At 49.3% G+C, this 12992-nt stretch overlaps 1 protein-coding gene across 1 annotated transcript in view; it reads right to left on the bottom strand.

Annotated features, from left to right (window-relative positions):
* LOC128267196 (uncharacterized) overlaps nt 1-11389 on the bottom strand; it is a 32838-nt gene extending 21449 nt beyond the window's left edge. The window contains exons 1-3 of the mRNA XM_053003986.1: nt 10749-11389; nt 10050-10643; nt 4602-4909 (exon numbers count right to left, since the gene is read on the bottom strand). Of these exons, the coding sequence (XP_052859946.1) occupies nt 4602-4909; nt 10050-10643; nt 10749-11389 (1543 nt within the window). The remainder of the gene's footprint in view (nt 1-4601; nt 4910-10049; nt 10644-10748) is intronic.
* Between the last annotated feature and the right edge of the window lie 1603 nt (nt 11390-12992).

Genomic DNA, 12992 nt, shown 5'->3' with positions numbered 1-12992 from the left:
GTTCGGAGCCAACGATCGGAGCTGATTATGGCGAGCTTGTTTTGTAATTTACCCAAAATAGAAAATACGCGAAGTTTATTAAAATAGGGTTTTCAATTCAGATTTGATGTCAATACCAGTTGTAACGCTGTTTCTACGAAACGGAATCTGCCGTTACACTAATCCTGTTACGATTCTGTGCCAACACGTGATGCGAAATGAGAATGAATGAGATTGGATCTAAATTCATAGAACCGTCGAATTATGCTAATCGGAGCCTCATTGTTCAAAGTAAACTCCAAATCTTTATGCCTCACAAAACTTTACCATATGCCGAAGCTACTGGGTGGATCGTCTGGGACTGTAGGCGCTGGTGCTGGGCCACTTGGTTATAATTTCCCTACAATCCCCGGGGATTTCACACGATGGAAACTAATTGTTTCACACGAAAGCGCCACAATGCCACCGTCTAGCTGTCACGCATGACAAGCTACGTGGGAATTAAATTCCAACGATTAATTATTTCTGTCCCAACTTTCGCTCCTCGATAAGCGTGTTGCCGGAAAAGCCGACCACAAGTACGGCGCCGGCACCGTACAGTGGCAATCCTGTACTGATTCCCGAATCTGATGTCAGCCGGCGGTCGATTCCCGTGGCTTATCTCGCGCTTCCAGGTGTCGTTGCGATGGCTTTTCGACTTACACCGGGCGAAGGCACACATTTTGTACCGACAAACCGGAAGCGCCATGGAATCCTTCCCACGATTCAGCTTATCCGCTTCAGCCTTTTCTTTCACAGTGCGGAACCTGATTGCAACTTTTCGCCATTAGTGCTGGTGAATTTTTGTCCAAAATGAAGACACGCTTCTTTGCCCAATTCGCGCCACGCCAAGCGACGTTTGGATCTGTGCTTCGATCGAGAGTTGTGCTTTTTAGCAGTAATATTACCCACTGGTCCTGGGCTGGAATTAGGTAGATAGCTGTCATAAAAGCGCCAAACTAGCGCCGGGCTGCCGTATAATCCAACCAGCGGGCCTAACGGACCGCTATAGGTTGATTTGTGTGTATCAAACCTAATTCTATTTTGCGCGAGTTTTCGCACGCGATTTCGCGAACACCGAGAACGAGGATGGTTTGCGTGGCGAAGAAAAGTTTTCGAAACAAAAATTGGGTGCAGCTTTGAGCTGGGCGGGTTTACTATAGAGACCGACACGCGGTTTCACTATGCGGCAAAGAAGCAGAGAAAAAAGAAATCGATAAACACCATTTAGCGAGTGGAAGTAATTTAACGACCCACCAATTGCTCACGGAAGGAATAAAATCCGTAGCGAAGCGGAAGTCATACTCCGAACCTCCGGGGGTCGGATTGAATATTTTATCGTCAGACACGGGATGGGCACGGGACCGGGCCGGTTCGGACACTGCGGTAAAATCCGATCGCACGGGAGTAATGTGTTGCTGGGGCTGAGGGAAGCAGATAAAACTGACCGTTCCGTCTTCGCTGGGCTCCCTGGGCCACCGTAGTCCGCCGGAGTGCCGATGGAAGTCGAAGCTTGAAACGGGGAATCCGCAGTGCACTTATGGCGGTCTGCAACAGAATTCGAATAATTTGTCCGCACGTGTTCGACGCTTTACTTTCACGTGGTTTCCAACTTTGAATTATTCATGCGCGTGCGAGATGGGGAGAACCTGCAGTAAGTTTACTTTTACGTTAAAATAATTCGCCAGTAAACGCTACGGAGGCAGAAGGCAGACAAAGTGTAAAATTAATCGCTACTCCATTGTGCTTTTGACATTAAAATAAACGGTTTTATAAACGGCAAGGACGAAACGGAAAGTAACAGCGGGTTGAGGGAAAAGCTGCACTGTACCACGCAGCAAAAGTGACCTCTCAACAATGGCAAAGAATGCTTCGGAGAAAGAAGTCAAATAAAAAACAAGGCCTTGAAGTGTTCTACGTAAGTGAGAATTTTTGGCCATTTTTTTGATGAATGTTGGATCATCACTCGCGAGAAATCTGACTACTCTTCCACATGGAGCTTTGCAGCTGCCACCATCTTGACGAAATCAGAAAAAAACTGTGGGGCAAAAGTGCTAAACTTCCGATCGGAATATTTAATAATGCGGGGTCGGTAATGATTGATGAAACGATCCACGCTGGCATGAATATTCATGTGCAGTCCCTATTGCGCTTGGCGTTGTGGCTCCATTCTTGGATCGAAAAACCAATCGCGAACAAAGGCAAAATTAGCTACACTGTCTTGTGGAAAGAGCTGCCCCAAAAGCTGGGGCTGAGTAGCATCATCCAATTTACTGCCTCTGCCCTCCGGCTGTAGTTAAAACGAAACAAGCCACGGTCGATTGCTGTAATATACACAGCACGAACGGCTCAACTCGTCGAGAGTCCTCCTTGAAGGGAACCCTTTTGAGTGTTAGGCGGCACCATCGTCGCCATCGGCTTGGTTTCGTAAGCTACCCTTCGAGTGCCCTTTTTCTTTTCAAAGAATAATGAGTTAATAGGGAGCTTAGTGGTGCTTTTACGGTTCAGCATTCGGTTTCGGGGCGCTTTTGCCTCTCCGGCAATGCTCAAGACCAGATAAGTTCGGCGGTGGAGACCGTTCCCGATCCTGGCGCTTGTCAGTTCGAGGCTTCACTCATTCCCGGGGGCATAATCAATTTTTGCTGACTTGCGGTTTTCTAGTCAGATCTTTTCGTGTTCCAAAGAACGGTTCATGGCGGCACGCAGGGCCAAAGATGAGGAAAGAAAGGTCTCAACTTCTCCATTACAGGGTGTGTCTCCGTTACTGTAACAAAAGCCGTTCTACAAAGGAACGAAAATTGTTTCTTCGGGCGACCAAAGACCACTCGAGAATTGTGCCATCTAAACGGATGAGCAAACCTCACCGGAAACGGTCCAATAGAAGAAACTGGAACTTGTTGAAATTGCGCATCTTCGCCAGTGGCAGTTGTAGAAAAAACCCTTTTCCAAGAAATCAAAATCTGTCAAATCTTTGACCAGCTGTTTAACAAATTTGCCTCGATTTGTGGGAAGATTCGCTAGGTTAGCCACTTCGCAGGCTATCGTTTTGAGCTATTCGGGAGCTGATTTTTTTATATAGTATCTGCAGGGCTTCTAATTGAGCATCCAGCAGACAATGATCGTTGCTTCCTGACGTACTACGCGTCAACACACACTGACATTGACGCAGTGCATTGTCATCCACAGCTGGTTGGTGTGAAATGAGGATTTCTTATCTCTCCTCTTGGGCCATGAGTGTAAGAATGCCCCGAGGAACGGAACCAAACAATCGTGTCATCGCCCAGAAATGAAACGCTGCTGCCGGCATCTAACAGACATGTCAAGCGAAGAAGTGAACAAGTGACAGCTCGAAGAAAAGATCGTGCGCACCAGAATCTCATGCTCCATCGTCGCCGCTACATGAAATTCGGTGTTGGCCGCCAATACAAAAGAGCGTGCTCTCGGAGAGAATCTTTTTCTACATGCCGCATATGCTGGGTGCTGCAAGAAGCTGCTCCGGGCTGTGAATAAAGCAAAGTAAACCCTATGAGGCGACGAAAATGCGACACGAAGACACTTTACAGCACTACAAAATTGTTCACTCACGCTGAACGTATGATACGGATTGTTTTTGTCCCTAGTGAGCAGACCGAGAATTGGATAGTTTCCGTGTGTTGATTGCCAGTTTTTCTCATTGACCACATCGAGGCCTACACAAAAATCCTACGAAAGAACATTTTAGGAATATTTTTCTGAAAAATTTCCGCAACTTTCTCTACGTCCCTTTTCTTGAATAAATTTGACACGCTTCAACGAACCTGCTGCAGTCTGCTTCCGTATTTTTTTTGCCACACTTCCGTTTGCATTATGAAATGGCAAGGAAGCTTGTCACCAGCAATGCGACGCCTGCACTTATCCGGCAGACATTGCGCTCTTTTACATCATCCGCACCTGCAGACAACATTCGTTCTGTTATAACTTTCAACCATACTGCAGGCTGTTGGACTTCAATCTATGTGCCATAATTCCTTGTAAACGAAGGTACAATTCCTCTTAAGACGCCACCCGGTGGCAGAAGCAGGGCACCTTTAATAAGAAACACTTGCTGACCCTGTTTCTTGCTGAAACAATAGCAGAGCGTTCCGAGGAGGATGAAAACATTCCAAGTAAGTTTCGAAATTGAATTTAGCAAAAATGATGAGGAGAAATGAGTTGTAAAGAAAACAACGAATGGAGAGAAAACAAAAATTAAGCTCACCGACATCTAGCGAACGCAAGCAACCGACGCCATTAGTGGCACCGACTAGACTTGGGAGCCAGGGCCGGTAGATTCCTGTTCAGTGCAAATACCACAGACAAAGAACTTTATCACTTTATAGGATTGCTGCGAAAGTTCGGTGCAGCCCAGGAGCCGCGAGAGGCAGAGCAAGCCCCACCGAAGGATGGTAAGAATGCGTTTTTCGTAACTGGATTGAGCCGAACCAGGACACTCCTAATGGATCCGGGCCGCTAGCGACGGCCTGGCCAAGTGCAATGACGGTGGCAAGGAACATTTGGGACATTATGACCGTCTGGCTGGCAAGAAGTGAATGAAATATACTTACATTTAATGTACTGTTCGTTCCTCGCGATGACCTTCTCGGCGTTTTTGCGAGCCAGAAAAAACCACTCCGAGGTGTTGCCCAAGTAGTGATACTCCAGCGCCAGGTCCTTCACGAGCGACGCGCCCTGGTCCGGGGGCGGTAGCCGGTAGGCGAACGGGCAGAACAGGCCCCGCTTGGCCGGATGCTGGTTCCAGTCGAAACAATTGCCCCCGGCGAAGATGTCGTCGTCAAACTCCACCATCGACAGGACGGACGCGTGCAACAGGTGCTCCGAAGCCTGGACGTCCGCCGACGAGAACTTGAAAATTCTGTGCCCGAATTCATCCAGAATAGAAAGACGAAGAGAAAAGAAAGCAAAGAAAATCTAATTAACTCGGGGCGCCTTTTTTCGCTGACACTGGAGTTTTGTCCAAGCAAAAGCTCGCTCAGACTGGAAATCGAACACGATGGAAAACGAAAAGTTCGAGGTAGTAAAGTTATATGACAGCTCGTAAATGTTTCACCCGCTGGCCTTCGATGGCTGCGCTTGAGAACAGCGACAAGCGACTTCAATCGTGAGCGTAATGTGCAAACACAAGGCAGTATTAGGCCGCCACATCGTAAGAGTCACTTGAAAATGTAAAGAATAAAATATGGCATCTTCAGTGGTTTCATAGTGTTTTTATAATAAATCACACCCGACGACACGATTTATGATAGAATTGACGGTACACGTTAGAGGTCAGGATAAAACTGGCGATTTTCCAAATACAACGGCGACTAAATCACTCCCGACGTGCTAGTTTACAGTTGCCATAGCAATTTAGTCTTCTCGCTCGGTTGCTAAATCCGTCCTGTAGTGCAGTAAATTTAGCTCAACTTAAACCGCAGTCAGGAGGTTCAGCTCACGCTATAAATGCGACGGTACGTTTCCGTAGCAACGGAAACCAAATTAATCACCAACCAAGTGCTTCGCTCAAGCCACGAGAACCGTTGTACACCCCTAACGACAGCTTGCTAAATCAAGAGACTAATTTATTAATATTTCTCGGGAAATGGCGAGATTTAAAAGCACTTCCCGCACAGGTTGGTCAAATTAGAAGTTATTTGCTGTGTAATATCACTTTCGCTGGGCAGCAACGCAGAAGATGAATTTGAGTTTTAAGATGAGGTCCACCGTCCCATGGCGGGGTCCTCGGTCGCGTTGACTCTTTGTGCCGTTAGGACTGAGTCACCGGTGGCTCCTGAATCGCTCTTATCATCATCAGCAGGGAGCAGCAGTAGCATAATGCGGCCGACGGTCCCTTCGAGCAGACCAACCAATTCATTATCTTGAAAGCCACGGATTTCGCCGGGACGCAAAAGGGACCACCGCCGGGGGGCCGACGGGACGAGTCCAGAAACCTGCTCCGTCCACCTTCAGGGCGATAGGCATCTTCGATGATTGATTACCGTATACTTAGCGAATCAATTTGCAACACTCGAGGCGTTTAATCGTCCTGATTCGCAAGCCCACGTCTCTAAAATCTCCACCGGGCCCGACCCGACTGATGGCATCGACGTCTTCTTCGTCATCACCGGCACCGTGGTCGTTCGTTCGCTCCAACGAAAGGTCCCCACGAGGTGTTGGCTTTGGTGGAAATTAGCTCCACCATTAGTAACGCTCCGTTACGAACAATCTTTCTCCAAAAAATCCTTCGCGGGCGTGACATCCTGAGTGCGGCGGCGGCGGCTCCGAAAGCTTCTTTTCATTTTGAAGCCAACACAAGAGTGTGGATGAGTCAAAGTGGTCCCGTTCGCCCCGGCGCCATGCGGTGCCAGTGTCTGCGAGATATTATTTCCATCTTCAGCACCAGACTCAGGTTTTTCGTGTGAAAAAGCGAAGCTCGTGTCACGGTGAAGAGTGCCGGCTTTTCTTCGAACCGATTTCAGGTTTCTGCCTCTTCCATCAAAACAATCCGATTAGTGTATCCTTTGGCAGAAAGCCTTTTTCCGTGCGCATCTTGGCCGCAAGTTTAGGCAGCATACGGGACCGAATGCCACGGTAGGCTAAGTTATGCTTTCAATTTAAGTAAAAGGAATCATTTACCTTATGGCGGTTCGTTGGCCGTCGATCTGCCAATTAACATTGTGCAAATTTACATAACTGCATCTAGGTCGAAAGGGTTTGCAATGGAATTTACGGTAATGTTTATGCTTTCGGGACGCCGCTGAACTTTGCACAATTTAATAAGTGTCGACAGTGGCTCCTTCGCACTGTTTGATCCGAGAGATCAACCTCCGTGAGGGTAAACGGTGCACAACCTACCACTAATCGTGGCCAGACATAGTTTTAATGCTAACAAAGCGTTTGTGGTGAGGGCCGAACAAGCATCCGGAGACAAAAGGACCACTTTATGCTGCACACACTCGTGTAATGTAAACTACAGCAGAATTGCGGTCGAACATGATGCATCAAAAATGGCCACTATAAAAGACGTAAAAAGACAACAATAGACGTCGGTCGGTTGCATGAGCCAATTGTGTATCATATTTAAGAGGAACATTAACCTCGCTAAGGCCCCTCAGAGGACGCCGCATGTGATACGGTCGGCTTCCTGCGACTTACAGATGGTGCCATTGTTCGAATGCCCCCCGCAAAAGGGTCTAGCGTCGGTATTAGCCGCCTAAGTTAAAGTGCGATCTTCTCCTGGAGGTGTGCCCCATCGTGCTGAAGGCTCTCGATGTGCTCTCTCCACGGAAAGAAAATGCGAACGAGGAAAACGCTCAGACATTACGGTACGTGACGCCATTGTGTGGTGGAAATTCACGTTAATTTACGAGAAAGTGTGTCTAAAGCGGTACAAGCACCGGAAGTAACGACACTTTCCGCACATTGTCCTCTTTTACATACCCCAGCCATTGGGACGGAACACAAACGGTACGGTTCTTTTTTCTAGCCTCACCATCAACAACACAAAACAATGCTCCCGATGTGCCGTGGATGGTCAACATACGTACTTGGCGGCTGATGCCGGTAATAAAAGCATAGGATGAGTTATGCGCAACAAGGAAGGTGGAGCTGTTGTTTCGTAACCATAACTCCGGAGCCAGATAAAACGAGACCTCTTTGTTCTTTCGCAACGGGCCGTAAATGTGTTGTCTGGTTTCACGATTTTGTGTCGGACCACAAAATGATTCTTAAAATTCACGACACAGAGTCGAGAGCCTTCTTCTGCGACTCCTTGCCACTTGAACCAAAGTCGAACTGCAAGTATCAAACGCTTCTTCCAAGCCATTTCCTCGTTTAGGCCGGCCCCATGAGCCTCCCATCTTTCGTGGCTCACATGATTTGTACTCATTTGTTGGCTGTTCAGGCATGCCTCAAGGTGCGCCGGTCTTGTGTTGTACAAGGTCATCAATGCTCGGCGGTGCCGGATGTTTCAGCACCCGACTGGAATCTGTACCGCAATTAGGACCATATCAGAGAAGGTCTTTCTTTGTGGTTAGTTTCATCCCTTGTGATCGCTTAAATGCTTTTGAGGCTCCCTACGCTGTCCAAAGAGTGTGTGGTTTCACACCCCAGTCAGCCCCAGACACGATCCGTTTCACCAGGCCATAGTGTAGCTTCCTATTGCTTACGTTTCGGTTGAACTCCCGTAAGTAGGCACACGTTGATGAAAACAAATACCACTTCAGCCCGGTAGCTGACCGTGTTCGGCAGGATCGAGATGCAGCCATGTGTGGAGCAATCTTGTGCGCCTGGAATCGCCTCAGCCGACGAATGTTGGGCAAGATGGGAGAGCACATCATCTTGGCCATTAAGAAAATTGAAACACGGCACGGTCGGCATCGAGACGAGACGGCGGGCCAGGATGGTGTTGGCCGAAGTTAATTAATGGAGGCACTCACAACCAATTAACGTCAGAAGGAATAGCAATTTACCATTTCTTAACCTTACGCTCCCGGCGGCGGAACAGTACGCTTATTATGACGGGCTGTCGAGGGCTGTGTATGATGGTGTAACTAATATGGGGCCCGCGAACAACGCAACACGGTTCCCGGCAAAAGGGCCCCCGTCGAGTCTACCTGACGAGTTCTCAGGACCCGGCACGTCCTTAGGCGTTCGTTTTGAATGAATTTGGCTTTCAATTGGAAGACACGAGGCACCGAAGTTTCGAGGCGAGGCTAAAGAACAAGTTGAAACCCAGGCGAACCATGTGAACGTCAGAAACTTCACACCGGCGGAAACCGGGTTCGAGCACACGCTGCCAGACTATTGACGGTATCCGATCGATGCCGCAGCCCAGCGGAGCGTGCAGAGCAAAACAGGAAGACCGAAATGGAAGTTTCCTTTTGCGGAAGATGCTAAGGCCAGATTAAATGGCACTTGACTTTACTTCTGGTTTCTCAGGCCCGGCGCCATTACAGGTACGGACGGAACGAACAAAGCAGTTCGATTGAGACGGTTTCCGGTCTTTATGTTATGGTCATACTTGAACGGTTAGGCAATTGAGTGTTCCGTGTGCTTGAGCCCGGGAACTGAGGATGGTTTCTTCTTGGCTGAGTGGGATGCTCCCGGCGTCCTCCCACTTCTCGGTTGCGGTACCCGGGTAAGTCTTGCGGAGACCGGGAAGGTGGAGGTAATTCGGAACTGATCGAATCTGACATATTTCAATTACTGGCTAAAATCAAATTTTAAAGAACAAGGAGAGGTCTTCGTTCCACTCCAGTTTCGCACTTGCTCTCTCTCTCTCTCCGGGTCTCCGAGGACAACACGTGCAGACTTCTTGGGAAACTTAATTATTCTGTCGAGTTAAATCTAACACAGCACTTCGGTTTGCCAGTGCGTACACCCTGATTTTCGAAATTGAAATTGAATTGCAGTAAATTGGTTCATCAACGAGCGTCGATCAATTATGGCAATGGATTTTGATTTTGCAGAATGCTAGTCTATTACGGGACCAGACGAGAAAAGCCTGTTCTGGTGAAAGAATTGTAAAAGAACCGTTGAATTGTGGGAAAATTCAATCCATTACATTAACGCAACATCACTCCGGAGCTTCGTGGGAAAAGTTACACACAAAGCGCACTCAGGGCATAAAGTTTTGAAGTGTTCGAATGCATCTGAAGTGTTGCGGAACAACATGTTTACTCAGCTACAATCTCATCTGCTTCCGGACCGGAATCGTGTTTTTTGTGCAGAAACAGTGCAACTTGCTCCTTGCAGATGCAAGCGACACGATGTTGTTGTTTGATCGTGATCCTGACGGATTTCGGCCGGGAAAAGCAATCAGCCCCGAGTGGCCCGACCGCTAGCCGTGTTTAGTAGCCTGTTTTGCGAACGACACCTTGATAGCCTCTGATCCCCGGGAGGTGCAATTTTCCCGCTTTCCGTTTCGTGTCCCTGCGGCGTGTGGTGTGTGGGTTTATAACGAACGAAAACAAACAGCATGACCATCGGACCATGGTTGGGGCCTGTGGACTCACCTGGTCAGCATGTTGGCCCGGTTGACGGCGATGTCGGCCTCGATGCGAAACCGATCCTGGGCGTACCGGTCGACGACGCCCTCGCCCAGGTTGAGGGCCGTTCCCGCGGTGCAGTTCGCACCGAGCAGATGCTGGCTCTCGACGATCTGCAGAAACTGCGTGACCACGTCGCGGCCCTTCATCAGGTTCCGCCGATTGTTGCGGCTCGTCTCGTCCAGCTCGCGCAGGTCGGCCTCCTCCATGTGAAAGATGTTGTTAACGTCCACGTCCACCTCTGCGCCCGAACTCACGTCGACCGACACTACCTCAACGCTGGCTTCCTGCAGCAGGGGATCGTCGTCCTGTGGACGGGTGTCCAGCGTGGCTTCCTCGTCCGTCGGTTCGTCGTACACCGACGCGCGCTCCTGGTCCACGCTGCCGAGTCCAACGTCAGCGACTGACAGCCCATCGTCGTCATTCGGATAATCGCGGACCGACGAACCACTGTCGATCGCCTTTCGGTGACTCCACCTACTGATTTCGCCCGGGGTGTCGATTGCACCGGTGATTGTTCCCGCGCTTCGATGTGATGATAATGGCGGCCTGTCAATAAAGCTACCGGCCCCCGATTGAGACCACACGGCGGCAATCCTAATGTCGCTATTACTGCCACTACTACTACCACTACTACTACCACTGCTAGTGGTTAGGTCGCTGGACGCGATAGCGTTACTCGTCGGCCTAATCGATTCCTCTTCCAACCGATTAGGCCGCTTGTCTGGCTCCCGAAATGGGACGAGCTCAATTTTCACCTCATCGAGATTCTTATGCGACTTCAGGTACGCCAGGCCCTTATCCACCGTGCGCCGAATATTCTCCATTATCTCCTTCTTGATGAGCTTTCCGTGCAACGACGGTTTCGCCGTCGAAGACGGTGGCCTGGCCGAATCTAGCGGCGTGCCTGCACCACGCACCCCGTAGCGAAGGTTCTCGAAGTCACTCACTTCAATCATGCGCTCCAGCTCTTCGGACTCATTAAACTGAATCGTAAGCGTACCCTCGCCACTGGCGGCGCTATCGCCAGGGCCGCCGACGTGCTGACCGCCCGGTGCCGGCTTCCGCGCCGTCTCGTTCGATGTCTGCTCATCCCCGCCGGACCCGCTCCCGCTGCCCCCGACGACGTCGTAGTCGAGAAGGGTGAAGTTGTCGAACACCTGCAGCCCCCACCGGATGTGGTCCTTTTCGCTCGAGTGCCGCACACGCGACCGGCCATGGCGGATGATCAAGTACTCGGAGCTGGAGGCCCAGCCGCTGACGACAGCGGATGCGAGCAGCAGCAGCAGCTGGCGCTGGCATAACATTGTTGGAACTCCTTCTCTCACGCCGCTCGCCGCGAGCCGCGTGCCTCGTAGCTCGGCAGATCCGTTCCCGCTTCCAGCCGGCGGCCACTCATTCAGAGGGTTCGATGGCGAGGCAGGAGGCTAGGTTGTGCCCACTTATCGTCGCCTTTCGTCACACACGCTCATGCGCGCCACTCACAGAGGCCGTTCCGCGACCCGCGAATGTCCTAAATGATTATCAAACAACATGATAACACGCGGCTGAACTGGCACGGGTTAATTGGCCCAGGTGGCTAATCCGGCTGCTTCCTGTTTGGCTAACCAGATTGCATGCTCTACTTTTTGTCGCTCAAGGACATTCAATTACCGGCCGTTCCGACACCACAAGCCAGAGCAGCCCGTCACTTCCGGTACTTCCATATTCACCTTTTGGCACGACCGCGCTCACGGAAGTGTTTTAAGTACTCCTACTAAGGGTATCAATTAATCAAACCCACATCCGGTGGGTCGAGCTTTAAGAGAGAAAGCAAATCCACGGTCGATCGAATTTAAGACCGAATCGATTATTCACCACTTGATGCAGCCTTTAGAAGCAGCAGCCGGCAGCGTGTCGGTTTCGGCTGGCCCTACCGGTCCTATCTGGTGTCACTTTCCAGCTTTCACTTTTCGTTCTTTTTTCACGTTTGAGCACGTTTTTTCGATTTACGGTCCACGATAGCGCCGCGGTTGTGCTGAAAGGGAAAAAGGAAAAGAGAAATGAACGGGCGAGGCCACCATGCTGTGGGACATTAGGGCAAAATGATTTATTTAGCATCAATATCTTGGTTCCGTTGTGACTGGTTTGATTAGGTTTTTTCTTCTCTGCCTCGGGACATCAACTTCCTGCTTGGTGCACGCCCCGTACTTTTTTGTTGGGCATTTATTTTATACCACTTTTCGATCCTTCCGTGAAGCTTTAGAAAAAAAGGAAACCAATAACTGTAACAGCTGGGAACTTTAGAACTTTTTTAACGGTTTCGTAGGTGCTTTGGCTGTTCAATGTCGTCGTCTTCTCTTATTTCTTTGCGCTTCTGCTACTCAAATGATTTTTTTTTTGTAAAAATCCTTCCAATATTGTCAAACCTTCCCGGTGTTTTGACCGGAAATGAGACTTTTCTTGGCATGATCGACTGTTACATAAACTTGAAATGACCGAATACCATGTTCGACGCTCATGCTTTCCGCGAATGATGATTACATTTTCCTGCGAATTTGCACCATTCCGCGGGTGCCGAACGACTCGGAAGAGAAGCCACGAGAACCGAATGCTAGCGTGTTGCACTACGAGTTGCGGACGTAGCAATTGTAAATCTTCACGTTGTCGTCACCCAACGTTGGAGTCTGCAAAAGTGAAGCCCTCACTTCAACAGCAGTTTGAAGTTGTTTTGTGACTTATCGTTGAACGTTATGGGTGAAACATTTACGAAACTCGCATTTCAACTTTAAAGTGCTTTTTCTGTCAAAATTTTCCCTCTTCAAGATTTCGAACATATTTGCACAAACAAAAACCAACAGGCGGACCAATGGTCCTCGAAAAACGGCACTATCATTGTGATTGCATTCAATTACGGCACAGTAAATATGT

The sequence above is a fragment of the Anopheles cruzii genome, chromosome 2 (assembly GCF_943734635.1).
Source record: "Anopheles cruzii chromosome 2, idAnoCruzAS_RS32_06, whole genome shotgun sequence".
In the NCBI taxonomy this organism is placed as follows: Eukaryota; Metazoa; Arthropoda; class Insecta; order Diptera; family Culicidae; genus Anopheles; species Anopheles cruzii.
This window is presented reverse-complemented; position numbering and strand designations above follow the sequence as displayed.